Source organism: Pogona vitticeps, chromosome 2 (genome assembly GCF_051106095.1).
Source record: "Pogona vitticeps strain Pit_001003342236 chromosome 2, PviZW2.1, whole genome shotgun sequence".
Taxonomy (NCBI): Eukaryota; Metazoa; Chordata; class Lepidosauria; order Squamata; family Agamidae; genus Pogona; species Pogona vitticeps.
In genome coordinates, this window is record NC_135784.1 from 18,013,548 (window position 1) to 18,029,108 (window position 15,561).

The 15,561-nt window shown below is 46.2% G+C and overlaps 2 protein-coding genes across 7 annotated transcripts in view; one reads left to right on the top strand and one right to left on the bottom strand.

Annotated features, from left to right (window-relative positions):
• LOC110070525 (uncharacterized) overlaps positions 1-10,563 on the bottom strand; it is a 53,959-nt gene extending 43,396 nt beyond the window's left edge. For 3 of the 6 annotated variants that reach the window (XM_078388069.1, XM_078388062.1, XM_078388060.1), the window contains exons 1-2: positions 923-1,075; positions 113-550 (exon numbers count right to left, since the gene is read on the bottom strand). In XM_078388069.1, the coding sequence (XP_078244195.1) occupies positions 113-550; positions 923-925 (441 nt within the window). In that variant the 5' untranslated portion in view covers positions 926-1,075. Of the gene's footprint in view, positions 1-112; positions 551-922; positions 1,076-8,995; positions 9,123-9,467 lie in introns of those variants that run through there. The other 3 variants (XM_078388064.1, XM_078388065.1, XM_078388059.1) reach the window with 3 other exon arrangements.
• Positions 10,564-10,576: 13 nt separating this feature from the next.
• The window catches only part of LOC110069887 (uncharacterized), a 39,025-nt gene continuing 34,040 nt past the window's right edge, over positions 10,577-15,561 (top strand). The window contains exons 1-3 of the mRNA XM_078386807.1: positions 10,577-10,747; positions 12,192-12,629; positions 12,975-13,101. Coding sequence (XP_078242933.1) covers positions 10,745-10,747; positions 12,192-12,629; positions 12,975-13,101 — 568 coding nt within the window. The 5' untranslated portion in view covers positions 10,577-10,744. The remainder of the gene's footprint in view (positions 10,748-12,191; positions 12,630-12,974; positions 13,102-15,561) is intronic.

Below are 15,561 nucleotides of genomic sequence, written 5' to 3' on the forward strand. Positions count from 1 at the left end.
GCAGCAGCTGTCGGGGGCCCTGCTAGGAGTCGGAGGGACAAAGAACAGGGGCATCCTGGGGCCAAGGGCTTCCCACAAGTGCCCCACAGGGACCAGGAGGAAACACCCTCACCTGCTGTCCTTCACAGTTCCTGTCTTCTCCTTGACTCAGGAGGAAGCCTTCGGCCAGGGCCACCGCCTGGGAACTGGTCTCCGCTCCACATTCCCTCACCCAGATGGACATCTCCGGGGGAAGGATGGCCAAGAACTGCTCCAGGATCACCAGGTCCAGGATCTGAGCCTTGGTGTGTCTTTCTGGTTGAAGCCACTGGTGACAAAGATGATGGAGTCGGGTGCAAATCCCTCGGGGGCCCTCAGCCTCGTTGTAGGAGAATTCCCTGAAGCCCCAGTGGTGGACCTCTGACTTGACAGCGGCCTCACCCAAGATCTTCTGCCCCGTTTTTTCACAGAATGTCCCACTGCTCACAGTCCTGGTGGCATCTGGGCCTCTTCCTGCTTCAGGATCAACCGGGTCTTGCTTGTCCATCTTTCTCTTATGCTCGAAAGAAACCTGCAACAGAGTCCACGGAATGTGTCTCTCTTTTGTTTCACACTAATGAGTACCTGAAGAAGCACCGGACTACAGTAGTAAAATCATTGTAAAAATTGATCATTTTGGCAATAAGAAGTGTGGGATCTCCTCCATGATGACGGAAGGCCAGCTATGCCTCAGGCAGCCAACAGCCTTGGGCCCCCTTGAGCGAAGACAACCCCCCTCCCCCGAGCAGCCTCTCTTTGGGATGGGAGCCTTTGGGCTACGTCGGGGGGGCCTTTGGCAGACAATCCATAACACAACACACACACACACACACACACACACACAACCTCCTCCCTCTCGGGATATCCTGGGGGTCTCCTCGCCCTCCCCCCGGGAGAGACTCACCATCGGCCCCCAAGCACGCCTGCGAAGCTCCCCAAAACCCAGGGGGGAAGGCAGCCCTTTCGGCAGCCGAAGCCTCGTTTCCCTCCGGAGGAAGCAAAAGGAGGGACCGACGGGGCCTCTTTGTTTCGAGAGGGAGCATTTGGCACGGCGGACCTGCTTCCTCCCCAGTCTCTCGTTCCTCTCTACGAATCCCGACTCAGTGGCTTTAACCCTTCGAGAGGACGAGGCGGGAGCTCTCGTCGTTCAGTCGTGTCCGACTTTTCGTGACCCCATGAACCAGAGCAGGACAGGCCCTCCTGTCTTCCAGTGCCTCCTGGAGTTGAGTCAAATTCATTCTAGTAGCTTCGATGACCCTGTTGAACCATCTCATCCTCTGTCGTCCCCTTCTCCTCTTGCCCTCACATTTTCCCAGGGAGTCTTTTCATGAGATGGCCAAAGTATTGGAGCCTCAGCTCTGGGGCAGCCGCCGGCCAAGCAGGGAAGCCCCATCGTCCCCTCCAGTTGGGGGCTTGTCCGGAGCCTGGAGGGAAGTCACAGGCAGGCCCTTCCCCGTGATTCCCCCCAAAAATCAAACAGGGTCTGATAGGAATTGATGCTTGGAAAAAAAACGAATTAGGGCTGATTTTAAAGTCATGCCATATTCTAGTTGCTGCACAATGCTGCAAAATAGTGTAGGGTGGATTATCATGTAAGTAGGGCTTATTTTTGGGGTAGGGCTTTTATTACGAGCTTCGTGAAAAATCCTACTAGGGCTTATTTTCAGGTTCCTTTTCAGGGAAACAGGCTATGTTCAATGCAGCTCATTTCCATGGTATTCCAGGTAGCTTTCAGCACACAGAAGATGCCAGGTTTCTGCCCCCCCCCCCAGGACTCTAAATGTACAGCTTGATGTGCATGGCCGAGAGGGCCCAGCACGCTTGCAGAAATTCCCAAATGGAACACCCATCTCTCCAGTCGAAAGGGTCAGCGACCACAGGGCTCCTCAACAACCCAGTATACAGCCCAGGTGCCGGTGTGTGGCTTTGCCGGAACCGAGCTGCAGAGATGGATCTCTGCACCCCGCCTGCCTGGGGGACGTGTCGCAATCGCGCAGTGACATGTCAGGATCAAGTGGGGCATGTCACGCTTGCAGATGGCATCACACACACAGGGGTGTCTCGCTCGTACTCATGCCACCACCACCATGCTCTGAGCCCACCCCACCCCAACAAGTCTACAGTCCAAAAAAGATTGGGGACTGCTGAGCTACCAGATGCTGGTTAGGGTCACCTACCAGGCAACTGGCCCTACCATTAGCCATGAGGGAGGTGCCACAAGTGGCAAAGAACAGGAAGCAGCAGCACAGGGAACTGATAAAAGGAAGGAAAACCATCTGGGAGCTCAAAAGAGCATTCCTCCAAGAGAAGGTGGACAAACCATGGCTTTCCCATCGTTCTCCAGCCGTGAATTTCATCAGCCTGAGTCGGCCTAGCCATGACTAAGTAATGCGGGTAGTTCCCCTTGTAGTTTTACAACCTCGCATGCTGCCTGGAGTCTGTTTGGCTGGGGTGAACCTTTCTGGCATGAGGCGACTGTCAATCAATCCACCGCTGCCCAATCATTCCTTCCCACCTCTGAATTTAGAGACAGCCTCATCTCTCTGTCCCCTCTGTTTTTTCTGTTGGAGACTGCTTGTTTGTTTGCTGTTTCCAAATGTAAGTAACAACAAAGGCTTACCAAAATAAGTGTTGATTGGCAGTAAACCTCTTCTAAGCAAGACATAAATTCCTTGTGAGTCTTGCATTAGTACTGATGAGATTAGTACTTTTTAGACAATGGACCAAGAGTAGATACAATTTTAATTTAATTTATAAACATCCAAAAATAAATCCAGAACTACAAATGATACTTCAGATATATTACATTATCAATGTAACTTTTAACTGTAAACATTAGCTGCTTTAGGAACAACCCTCCTTTATTGAGATGAAGGTGGGGTATCGGTAAAATGAAGAAATGAATGCAGGAATGTCTCACACTGTGGGGGCTTGTATACTTTGTCTCGAGTGTGAATTCTTTTATGGTTCACAAAGTTTGAACCATGAGCAAAGCATTTCCCACACTCCAGGCATCTATATGGTTTTTCTCCTGAGTGGACTCTCTGATGAAGTACGAGTTCTGCCTTCCGAACAAAACATTTCTCACACTCCTGGCATTTGAAGGGTTTCTCTCCTGTGTGAATTCTTTTATGGTTCACTAAGTATGAAGAAATAGCAAAGCATTTGCCACATTCCAGGCATCTGTATGGTTTTTCTCCTGAGTGGACTCTCTGGTGACACATGAGGGCTTTCTTGCGAACAAAGTATTTCCCACAGTCCTGGCATTTGTAGGGTTTCTCTCCTGTGTGGACTTTCTCATGACACACAAGTTCTGTCCTGCGAACAAAACATTTCTCACACTCCAGGCATTTGAAGGGTTTCTCTCCTGTGTGGACTCGCTGATGAGTCCTAAGGTGAGATCCATAACCAAAACGTTTTCCACACTCCTGGCAATGGTAGGGTTTCTCTCCTGTATGGACTCGCTGATGAGTCCTAAGGTCTGACCCAGAAGTAAAATGTTTTCCACACTCCTGGCATGTGAAGGGTTTCTCTCCTGTATGTAGTCTTTGATGCATCAAAAGGTTAGAATTCTGAGTGAAACATTTCCCACACTCCAGGCATCTGTATGGTTTTTCTCCTGTGTGGACTCTCTGATGAGACCTCAGGTTAGATCCATAACCAAAACGTTTACCACACTCCTGGCAATGGTAGGGTTTCTCTTCTGTATGGAATCTTTGATGCATTAAAAGGTTTGAATTCCGAGTAAAACATTTTCCACATTCCTTACATTTGTATGGCTTCTCTGTTGCATGTACAGTTTGATGATTCAGAAGGTGAATATTCTGAGTAAAACATTTCCCACACTCCTGGCATTTGTATGGTTTCTCTCCTGTATGGATTCTGTGATGCATTAAGAGACTTGAATTCCAAGTAAAACATTTCCCACACTCCTGACATTGGTACGGTTTCTCTCCCGGATGGTCTTGTAAGGAGTTTGTAAGATGCAACTTGAGATCACTCTTTGGATGCACATGGGCCTTTTTTTCTGCAAAATGCTTCCCACACATAATGCATTCATAGGGTTTTTTGCTGATGTTTCTTTTCTCTTCTCCATGGGTTGCCTTATGTCTGGTAAGGTCCAACCCGGGCATAAAAGAACTCCTACACTTTCCACATAAATGTGAATTCTTCCAGGTATCTGTGGAGAAGACAGAGAGTTACAGACGTAATTGAACTGCAAATGTAAGAGGAAGAGAAAGGAGATGATGAGGCTTGGTATCATCCTTCTTGTGGGAAGAGGAGTAAGTTATTTATCACTCAAAGTGAAGTAATTCTATCATTAGATGTTTCATCATTTTGTTCTACTATCTGTGGGAAAATGTATGCTTTTACAATGTATATATCTGTGGCAGTAGCAGACATTGTGCTTGGGCGCGCAGGTCACGTACACAGTGTGCTAGCTTCCAGTAAAGGATGATTCATTAACCTACCTTTGTATCTAGGAAAATTACCTGTCTCTGGGTAAATGGTATTAACTTACTTGTGTATTTAAGGTGTTATCTGTCTCTGTTTACCCTGCTCATGTATTCAGGAATGTTTACCCTGCTTGTGTATTTAGGGTTTACCTGCTTCTGTTTACCGGCCCCTCTGTTTACCCTACTTGTGTATTCAGGATACTACCCGCCTCTGTTTAGAATGGTACTTGATTAACTTGTGCAAAGGTAGTAGAAAACAATAAAAGGGGGCGCAGCGAAGGATCGGGAGGAATTCCCGCTGAGCAGCTGCTGCACAGATGCTGTATTAATCATCCGGATCCCATTCTGAAACCACACTCGAGTGCTTTGCCTTTTCCTTTCTCCTTGCTGGTCAAGAGGGGAAAAAGGCTTCATCTGCAGATCCCTACAACTAGGCTTCATCTGCAGATACCTACAACAAGGCTTCATCTGCCGATCCCGACAACTATCTATCATTAGAAAATTGAATGAGTGAACCTGATGCCATATTTAATTTTTTAATTATTTTATTTCTAGGCTACCTTTCTCCTCATGAGGGGAACCAATGTATCTAGGTGATGTTTATGCTTTTATTTAATCCAAATTTCATATACAAAAAATGATCGTTCCAAAATTTTAATAAACTATAAAAAATACATTACGACGAAGATATATTAGCCCCATTGTACATCGAAAGATTATAATTCATAGCCTTAAACAGTTATAACATTGAGAAATATCAACTATTCTAAATGAATTTAGCTTAGCCAAAATAATTAAATCAGCAAGTACATGTGTCCTTTGATGTTGTCCATGTTGCTTTCTTTTGGTCTCTCCCAGAACCTCATAATTAGATAAATTTATTATTTCATAATCTAACAAAGCCACTGACATGCTCTGGAAATCTTTAACATTTTTATAAAGATAAAATAAACAATAACCCTCTAACCCCCAAATTATAATAACATATATACCTATATATATCATTGCCAGTTGTTGACACAAAGTGTGTTTGTATAGCAGTGGTTTTAAATCACTCTCTACAGCACTTGCTTGTAATCAAGATCTATCTATTCTACCTCAAAAGAACTTTTTCTCGCCTTCCTAGGATCCTGCTGTAGCAGCATATAGAGAAATATTATTACCAGTGATTTAGCTTAAACAGTTTTTCTTTACATGCTTCTTATCAAGGCAAGAATAAGAATGTATAAGCATACTTTATATAAATGAAAGTCAAGAAAACGTAGGTGTAGACATCAACAAATACAAAGGATAACATTACAAGAGGGAGATAGCTCTCGTTGACATCTAGAATGGAAGTCTTTTTAGTTCTAACAAACTCGGTTCGGACAGACCCACATGTACAGCCACCTCTATTTCACTCAACTGGAGCAGGGCCTGTCGTGGTGGCTCCATGCGTGTCTCGTGCTGACTTCATGAAAAGGGGAGCTGCCATGATGTTTTCCGGGAGTGGTCGTCTCCTTGTGCTTCGGCCTCTAGAGAGGGTGCCCATGGCCAAATTCTTATTCCTAATTAAGGAGCAACCCCTTCTCGACACCCCTTATTGCAGGGGGAAGGGAACATTTGGACTCCTACATTTTGACAAACTACTGCTCTCCTCAGGCCTCAAGCCTCTCTAACAGTTCCTTACAGCAATGGTCCCCAACCGAGGCCCTCCAGATGTTCTTGGAATTCAATTCCTGGAAATCCTGGCCAGCAGAGGTGGTGGTGAAGGCTTCTGGGAGTTGTAGTTCAAGAACATCTGGAGGCCCAAGGTTGGGGACCACTGCTTTCAGGGACAACAGCAATATCCCAAGGAACGGCCCATGGGTGGTGTGAGCTGGGACACTGCTCAGAGCCACCTTTTCTGTTTTTATGCTTCATCGTCTTTTTGTGTTTCTAAGGAGATAATCATCACCATTTGGGGAAGGAAGGAGCCTTACCGAGAGATGTCACAATCCTGGCATTCTCCTCCATGACCTCCCTGTGTAGGGCCCTCTGGTCAGGATCCAGCAGCGCCCACTCCTCCTGGGTGAAATACACGGACACCTCTTCAAAGGTCACTGGACACTGCATGAAAAAGAAAGGAGGCTTTCCTCAGGGCTCACACAAAGACAATCTCCTAGCAAGTGTCTTTTTAAACTGCTCTGGTGAATTGACTGTTTTCAGCCTCAAAGATCTTTTTGTCTGATCAGGAAATGTGTTCATTGCTATTTTTAAAATTCTTTCTCAATATTCAACAGGCTAAAATTAATAGATACTAATATTCCAGCACAGAAACTACCATGTTATATCTGTCTGCTACAGAGGTGTTGAAGCCAAGGAACATTTTTTGGGGGAAAAAGAAGCTGCAACCCTAATTAAGGGCCAATGTAGCTGCATACACAAGATATTCAAAATCAACTGTTTAAAAAATTAAGGACAGAAACAACTAGCTCTGGATGGACTGAAACACTGTCACTGTCACTGTCTTTCCAGCTCATACATGAAGAAATATATGTGGCTTTCTAGAACTTCTCATCAAAAACAAAGAGGGCCCAATTTCTCCTCTTCCTCCCCAGAGGAAGCTGCAGAGGACAGAAGCAGGCCTGGTCTTCTCCGTGTCTCTTCCTCCTACCTGATGTGGTTCCTCTCCATCACCAAGAAGGGGTAACTGAGTCCTCGTGGCTAGCTTGGTTTGATTCCCTGTGAGAGAAAGAAGGGTGTAGGAAGCCAGCCCATCACTTGTCTCGAACATGGAGACTAGGAAAAAAGTACAATTTTTTCTATAAAATCAACTACAACACAGAAACGATCAAAATCAAGTAAGTACTGCAGAACTGCTAATACAGTGGTACCTCGACTTGAGAATGTCCCTACATACAAATAATTTGAGTCAAGAACGGCTCCATTCGCAAAAAGTTTCTTCGACTTGAGAATGGAGCCTCAACTTAAGAACCAAAAGAAAAAAAAGAAAGAAAACACTTTTCCTGCCCTTTTTTTTGACCTACGTTCACCTTAGGTCAAAAGAATAAGAAAGAATTCACCCCTTACTGGTAGATACAGAGTAACCGGCTTTGCATTAGTTCCTATGGAAACTAATGCTTTGACTTAAGAACAGCACCTCGACTTAAGAACGAAAAACAGCAGATATAGATTAAATGGTTTTCAATGCATTCCTATGGGAAACGGTGCTTTGACTTAAGAACGTTTCGACTTAAGAATGCAGTCCCAATACGGATTAAGTTCTTAAGTCAAGGTATCAGCAAAGGATACAGTTAAAAACAACCCAAAAGGTCTGGTTAGACACCATCTGCCAATTTAATAAGATGTTTTCACTTCCTTCTTAAACAAAGTCAGAGGAGACACAGACTGCATCTTGGAAAGGAGAGCATTCCACAATCTGAGAGTTACTCAGAAGAAAGCTTGTTCGTTTGTTCTTCTTGGGATGCCTCTGAAATGTTTGCTATTTTAAAGACAACCTTCTCTGTAAGATTTTAACATCCAGTTAGATGAATCACAAGACAATGTCTTAAAAAGCTAGGGCCCTAGTCATTTAGAGCAGTGGTTCTTAACCTTTGTTACTCGGATGCTTTTGAACTGCAACTCCCAGAAACCCCAGCCAGCACAGTTGGTGGTGAAGGCTTCTGGGAGTTGTAGTCCAAAACTCCTGAGTAACCCAAGGTTAAGAACCAGTGCTTTAGAGCTTTAAAATTTGATGAGGATGATGATGAGGAGGGGGAGGAGGAACTGCACAGCTGGAAGGCACCGTATGGTTCACTGAATGTAGGCCCTGCCTAGGAGGCCCAGTGGGGAATCAAACTCTCATTCTCTGCCTCCAAAGCCAGAGTCCTAAACTACTGAGATTTCTGCCAGTCAGCCAATACTGACATCTTGAATTAGGCCCAGGAGGCAAATGGTACACCCGATTTTTATACCTAGAAAGCAATCTCGTCGGATAGCATCACCAAATTCAAAGAACTGCATTGTCAGAGCTTTGGCATCGTGATTAGGAGGCTGGACTGGGATGTAGGAGATTCCAGGTCCCAGTCTCCACTGAACCATGAGGCTCGCTGGGCGACCTTGTAGAGAGTGAGAAACCTGTTACCCCAGCCTAAACCACCTCACAGGGGCATTTTTATGAGAATAAAATGTTTAGGACAAGATCCCTAAGTATCATGAACATTTCTTGAGCAAATGTAGGTCAGAAATATAATATTTAAAGAAACAGACAGGCAAGCATTAAAATCTAAATACATGCACGTATCGAGATTTGTTTTGTTTGGATGAGAGGCATGTCTCCTCCTCTCATCTTCTATTCACAAATCAATGAATTTATGTAAATAGATAAACCATTGGAAAACGTAGAGACAAGACCCTTTCTTGCCACCATCCACCCCCATCTCCACAAAGAGCCTCCCAACAACCAACAAGAAGAGCAGGCACAAGGTATCCTGGATTCTTCAGGGAGGGTCATCCAGTTGAAGCGCAGACTGCCCCCCCCCGGATCAGCCCTTCCTTACCCTGAGCGTCGGCACCTCCACTCCCACCCTGCCTGATCGCCTCTTGCAGCAGACTCTGCCTGGCGTCCCCAGGGGCCTCCTCTGCCTCAGCGGAAGAAGACTGAACTTGACACAAGGTCTCTTGAACCTGGAAGAGGAAGGAAGATTCAAGATAAGGAACAAGAAGCAGCAATAACTGGGCCATAAGGATGTGGCTGCAATAAAAACGAGGTAAAAAGGGAGGGAGCACCTTCTTTTGAAGTGGCATCTTCTCTAATAAGACACTTCTGAGTACAGTGATCCAGCTCGGAAACCCTAGGAATACTCCCAATGTGTTCTCACGTGAAAGGCAGCTGGGGCAATGCAGTCCCTGCCATTTTGGCAGCAGCTGTTGGGGGCCCTGCTAGGAGTCGTAGGGACAAAGAACAGGGGCGTCCAGGGGCCAAGGGCTTCCCACAAGTGCCCCACAGGGAAGAGGAGGAAACACCCTCACCTGCTGTCCTTCCCGGTTCCTGTCTTCTCCCTGACTCAGGAGGAAGCCTTCGGCCAGGGCCACCGCCTGGGAACTGGTCTCCGCTCCACATTCCCTCACCCAGCTGGACATCTCCGGGGGAAGGATGGCCAGGAACTGCTCCAGGATCACCAGGTCCAGGATCTGAGCCTTGGTGTGTCTTTCTGGTTGGAGCCACTGATGACAAAGATGATGGAGTCGGGTGCAAATCCCTCGGGGCCCCTCAGCCTCATTGTAGGACAATTCCCTGAAGCCCCACTCGTGGACCTCTGACTTGACCGCGGCCTCAACCAAAATCTTTTGCCCCATTTTTTCACAGAATGTCCCACTTCTCACAGTCCTGATGGCATCCGGGACACTTCCTGCTTCAGGATCAACCGAGTGTTGCTTGTCCATCTTTCTCTTATGCTCGAAAGAAACCTGCAACAAAGTCCACGGAATGCGTCTCTCTTTTCCTTCACACTAATGACTACCTGAAGAAGCACCAGACTAGTAAAATCATTGTAAACACTGATTATATTGGCAATAAGAAGTGTGGAAATGAGGTCTTGTCCCTAAAGGAGGAGTAGGAATATCAAAGGATGAAACTGAAGGTTTTAAACAGAAGTTGATTACCAGTCTTGCTCGTCCTCTTTCACTAAACTGTCTCTGGAGATGGAGGTGGCTTGCTCCTGGTTCTCCTTGCACATCCAGCCCTGCTGTTAGACGAAGCAAAATGTGCACGAAGCAAGATGTGGCATCTCGTGGAGAAGGAGGAGGAGCGAGGGCACGACTTGGAAATCACTCCCTGTGGATTCCTCTTTGTTAGAAGACAGAACAGCCCTGGTCTCTCTCCCCCCTAGGAAATGGAGGACACAATTGTCTGGAGGTTCTTGTATTAATATAAACCATGTTTCACAGCGAAGGCACCGAAACCTTCCTTTCAAGCCTGGAAGCAGCCACAGCGTCCAGCCCCCGAGGAATCGAAGACTCAACGCGAGGCAAGAAGGGCGGTTTCCCCAGGTCCTCTTTGGGGAGACCCAGAGCTCTCGCCTCGCCCTCTCGAAGGGTTAAAGCCACTGAGTCGGGATTCCTAGAGAAGAAGGGGGGGTCTGGGCAAGGGGCGCGTCCGGCGTGCTAAAGGCTCCCTCTTTGAACACGGAGGCCCACGTCGGTCCCTCCTTTTGTTTCCTCCGGAGGGAAACGAGGCTTCGGCTGCCGAAAGGGCTGCCTTCCCCCCTGGGTTTTGGGGGAGCTTCGCAGGCGTGCTTGGGGGGGCGATGGTGAGTCTCTCCCGGGGGGGGCTGGAGGGGAGGGCGAGGGGACCCCCCAGGATGTCCCGAGAGGGAGGCGTGTGTGTGTGTGTGTGTGTTGTGTGGATTGTCTGCCAAATACCCCCCCCACGTAGCCCAAAGGCTCCCATCCCAAAGAGAGGCTGATGTGGGTGGGGGGGTTGTCTTCGCTCAAGGGGGCCCAAGGCTGTTGGCTGCCTGAGGCAAAGCTGGCCTTCCGTCATCATGGAGGAGATCCCAGCAGGCGAGCCCCGGAGCCCAGCCTCTGGACGGGGAACAGGCAGCCTCCTCCGTTTCTTGGGCGGGGGGATAGAGAGAGGCCATGTTTGATGTGGGTTAAGGATCGAGCGCAAGGCTCTGCCCTCCCACAAAGAGGAATCCACAGGATCCCGTCCCCCCCCCCTCCCAGGAGAGCCCCCCCAGCAGGACCCTTGCTGCTTCCCCATCATCTTCCATCTCAGGAGCTTCTCCTGCCCTGTCTGTCGAATAGGGCTGGCTGTGCAAGGGGGACAAGGACAGATTTGTAGATCGTTATTACAATACCTAGTCATAGCAGGCTGGCTAAGGCGGGGAGTTTGGTCTCTGGCTGAGGGGCCGGAGGTTGGGGGTTCAGTTCTCCACCCTGCGGCCCAGCCTGTGTGGCCTTTGGGAGACTGCCCAGTCCCAGGATGACCCCAGAAGAAGGGAAGGGGAAACCGCTTCTGAGCACCTAGGAAACGCAGAGGCGGGGGAATCAGATTAAGTCAGAATTCACTTGATGGAACACAATTACTTATAACAGGAATTGTAATGGTGATGATTTCAGTGGAAGTTAAAGCACAAAGAAGAAGGGATTCTTTAAAATTTGAATAGAAAGCAAAAAGACCAAATAAAAACAGAATTCCAAGGTAAAAAGAAATGAATGGAACATCTTGTGCACCTAAAACATCTGGATTTGGAAAAATTGACCGAAATGAATATTGGAGTGGTATTTAGAAATGTGGGATATGGCAATTAGAAATAAATTGACATGCAAAATGAATTAAGAAGAGGATTGTTAGAGTAACGATCTTTAAAAACTATTAATATGTATTCCAGAAAGGGGGGATAAATGCATTTCAGTGTTTGCGGGATTAATGTAATGTAATGTAGAAGTGTGTTATAGTTTTGTTGTTTTTAATATATTAAAATTATTTTAAAAAATTTAAAAGCCACCTCCCTCTCCAGAGGTAGTTAACTGAAAGAGAATGGGCAAGATTCGTAATAAACTTCTGTTTTAAAAACTTCTATTTCATCCTTTGATATTCTGACTTCTCCTTTAGGGACAAGATCTGATTTCCACACTTCTTATTGCCAATATAATTAGTTTTTACAATGATTTTACTAGTCTGGTGCTTCTTCAAGTAGTCATTAGTGTGAAGGAAAAGAAAGACGCATTCCGTGGACTTTGTTGCAGGTTTCTTTAGAGCATAGAAGAAAGATGGACAAGCAAGACTCGGTTGATCCTGAAGCAGGAAGAGGCCCAGATGCCACCAGGACTGTGAGCAGTGGGACATTCTGTGAAAAAATGGGGCAAAAGATTTTGGTTGAGGCCGCGGTCAAGTCAGAGGTCCACGAGTGGGGCTTCAGGGAATTCTCCTACAACGAGGCTGAGGGGCCCCGAGGAATTTGCACCCAACTCCATCATCTTTGTCGCCAGTGGCTTCAACCAGAAAGACACACCAAGGCTCAGATCCTGGACCTGGTGATCCTGGAGCAGTTCTTGGCTAACCTTCCCCCGGAGATGTCCATCTGGGTGAGGGAATGTGGAGCAGAGACCAGTTCCCAGGCGGTGGCCCTGGCCGAAGGCTTCCTCCTGAGTCAAGGAAAAGAGAGAAACCAGGAAGGAGAGCAGGTGAGGGTGTTTCCTCCTGGTCCCTGTGGGGCACTTGTGGGAAGCCCTTGGCCCCAGGACGCCCCTGTTCTTTTTCCCTACGACTCCTAGCAGGGCCCCCAACAGCTGCTGCCGAAATTGCAGGGATTGCATTGCCCCAGCTGCCTTTCACATGAGAACACATTGGGAGTATTCCTAGGGTTTCCGAGCTGGATCACTGTACTCGGAAGTGTCTTATTAGAGAAGTTGCCACTTCAAAAGAAGGTGGTCGCTCCCTTTGTGCCTCGTTTTTATTGCAGCCACATCCTTACGGCCCAGTTATTGCTGCTTCTTGTTCCTTATCTTGAATGTTCCTTCCTCTTCCAGGTTCAAGAGACCTTGTGTCAAGTTCAGTCTTCTTCCTCTGAGGCAGAGGAGGCCCCTGGGGACGCCAGGCAGAGTCTGCTGCAAGAGGCGATCAGGCAGGGTGGGAGTGGAGGTGCCGACGCTCCTGGTAAGGAAGGACTGATCCTGGGGGGGGGCAGTCTGCGCTTCAACTAGATCCTAGGTTCTTAACGTGGGCGATAATGCCCCCCAGGGGGCGATTTCATTTTTCAGGGGGGCGGTAGAACGAAAAGGGGCGGCGTGGGGGCGCTGGAGCAGAAGGGGGCGGTAGGGGGGCGCTGGAGCAAGCCAAACCTGTGAAGATGGCTGCAGCCTTTTTACATTGTGCATGAATATATATTTTCCTCCAATTTTAATTTAGTTTCAGACTTTTTGTCTTGAAATTTTTAGTTCCTGAATTTGTTTTTATGCCCTTTTTATATTTCTTTTTGTGTCTTAAAATTCACTTGCAACTAAATCATTAAATGTTACTTTTTGGGGGGCATTTCATTTTCTTGGAATTTAATTTTGTTTTCAGGGGTCATTGGATTTAAGTGTCTTAAATAAATAAATAAATAAATAAATAAATAAACAAACAAACAAACAAACAAACAAACAAACAAATAAGATAACATCCCCGCGGGGAGGGGGGCGATGATAACTTCCTCAATGGCTCAAGGGGGCGTTTCTTTCAAAAAGGTTAAGAACCACTGAACTAGATGGTCCTCCCTGAAGAATTCAGGATACCCTTTGTGAGCAAACACGGAGCTCGAAAGCACGTGTGAAAGCCTGGACAGAGAGTAATCAGGAGTTTGCACACGCTAAAATGATCTGAGAGAATCCTGGAGCTCAGCTAGCTGTGCTACAACCCTCCTTCTTACAAGTCTGCCCACATAAGAACACCCTTGTACTCTCAGATATTACTGTAAGTAAAACATGTGGGCTTTGTAGTCCTTAGACTTAACTAGCACCACAGGCAGGACTCCTGAAGTATGCTAGGCCGAGGCAGCACTCTCAGATGACCCTAAGACAAGTGTTACTGTTCAGGAAACCAATTGATTGTTATAATCAGTATTTTATTAAAAAAATAAGCATGTTTCTAGGTATCAAAACCAAACTAAGCCAAGGCAAGGAAATAAGCATTATGTTACAGTGGGGTCTTGACTTGAGAACTTAATCCATATTGGAAGGTGGTTCTCAAGTCAAAAAGTTCTCAAGTCAAATCTAAATTTCCCATAGGAATGCATTGAAAACCATTTGATCCGTATGTGCTCTTTTCCGTCCATAGAAACTAATGGGAAGCTGCTATTCCGCCTTCGACCACTAGAGAGGGATATTTTGTTTCTTTTTTTCTTAGGTCAAGAAAGGTTCAGGGAAGGCAGGGAAAATACAGTCCAGGCAGTTCAGTACCAGGCAGTCCGAAGACTGTCTCCCAATCCACTCTCTAAACGCTGGGAGGAGTGAGGAAGCAGACAGGCACCCTTTTCACTGGCCAACAGTTAACTGAAAGTTCACATTTTGCACTTTCCCTGCCTCCCACATGGTTTTTTTTCAGTTCTTAACTCAAATTTAAGTATGTAAGTCAAGTCATTATTTTCCTATGAGAGTGGTTCTTAAGTCAAAATGTTCTTAACTCGAGCCATTCTTAAGTCAAGACCCCACTGTAGTTATTTACAACTCTGTAGTGATGCAAAGAAAACATGAAAAATAGAAAAGTGTTGAAAAACCTTACAAGAATACAAAAAGCCATTAAAAAGAATAACAACAGTTCCAATCAGGTAATTCATCAGGAAAAACAAAATAAACCAAGCATGTTATAAAAAGGCTATAGTCCTCAGTGATTCTGTAGAATCAAAATCCTGTACTAAAAAAAAAATCCAGTAAGTGTCCCATTGTCCTTAGAAAATTACCAGAGCATAGTCCATATGAAGTATTCCAAAAGTAAGAGCCCATAGAGAAATAATTCATAGTCCTTAGGAAAAAGCCCATAGGTCCAAGGGTAATCCAGTCTAGTATAAGGATCAGTCCATGTAAAGATTGGTCACGATAGACTTCAGGGTTGGTCATGAAAGACATTAGGGTGAGTCACGAATGACTGAAGAGTCGGTCTTGAAAGACAATGTCCATAGGCAAAAAGTTCCTTTTTCAAGAGTAACTGGCAAGGGCTTATCGCACCTTCCCACGATGTCATCCAATCAGAGTTTGTTACTAGGCGAACAGTCCTGTTGCACCACATGACTTCTTTCCCATACACACGAGATGTTATTTGGGTACCGTGGTTTAGCAAAGAGTCACAACAATTTCCATCTATCTAATCAGTCCGAGTTCTTTCTCAGGTTCTCAGAATAACATTCTCTCTGCTCACCTAGAAAACAACCTGTCAGCATAGCATAGATACTTTATACAAAGAAACAAGATGGAACCTCTCTTGCTCATTTCTTAATTACAAAGCCCATATTCCTAACAAGATTTTAATTCAAAAACCCATCTCATCACACCCTTGGGCTGATCTTGTTGGTTTTGGGGAGAGTCTTTATAGAGATGGGGGTGGATGAGGGAAATCAAGGATCTTGTCTCCACGATTTCCAAT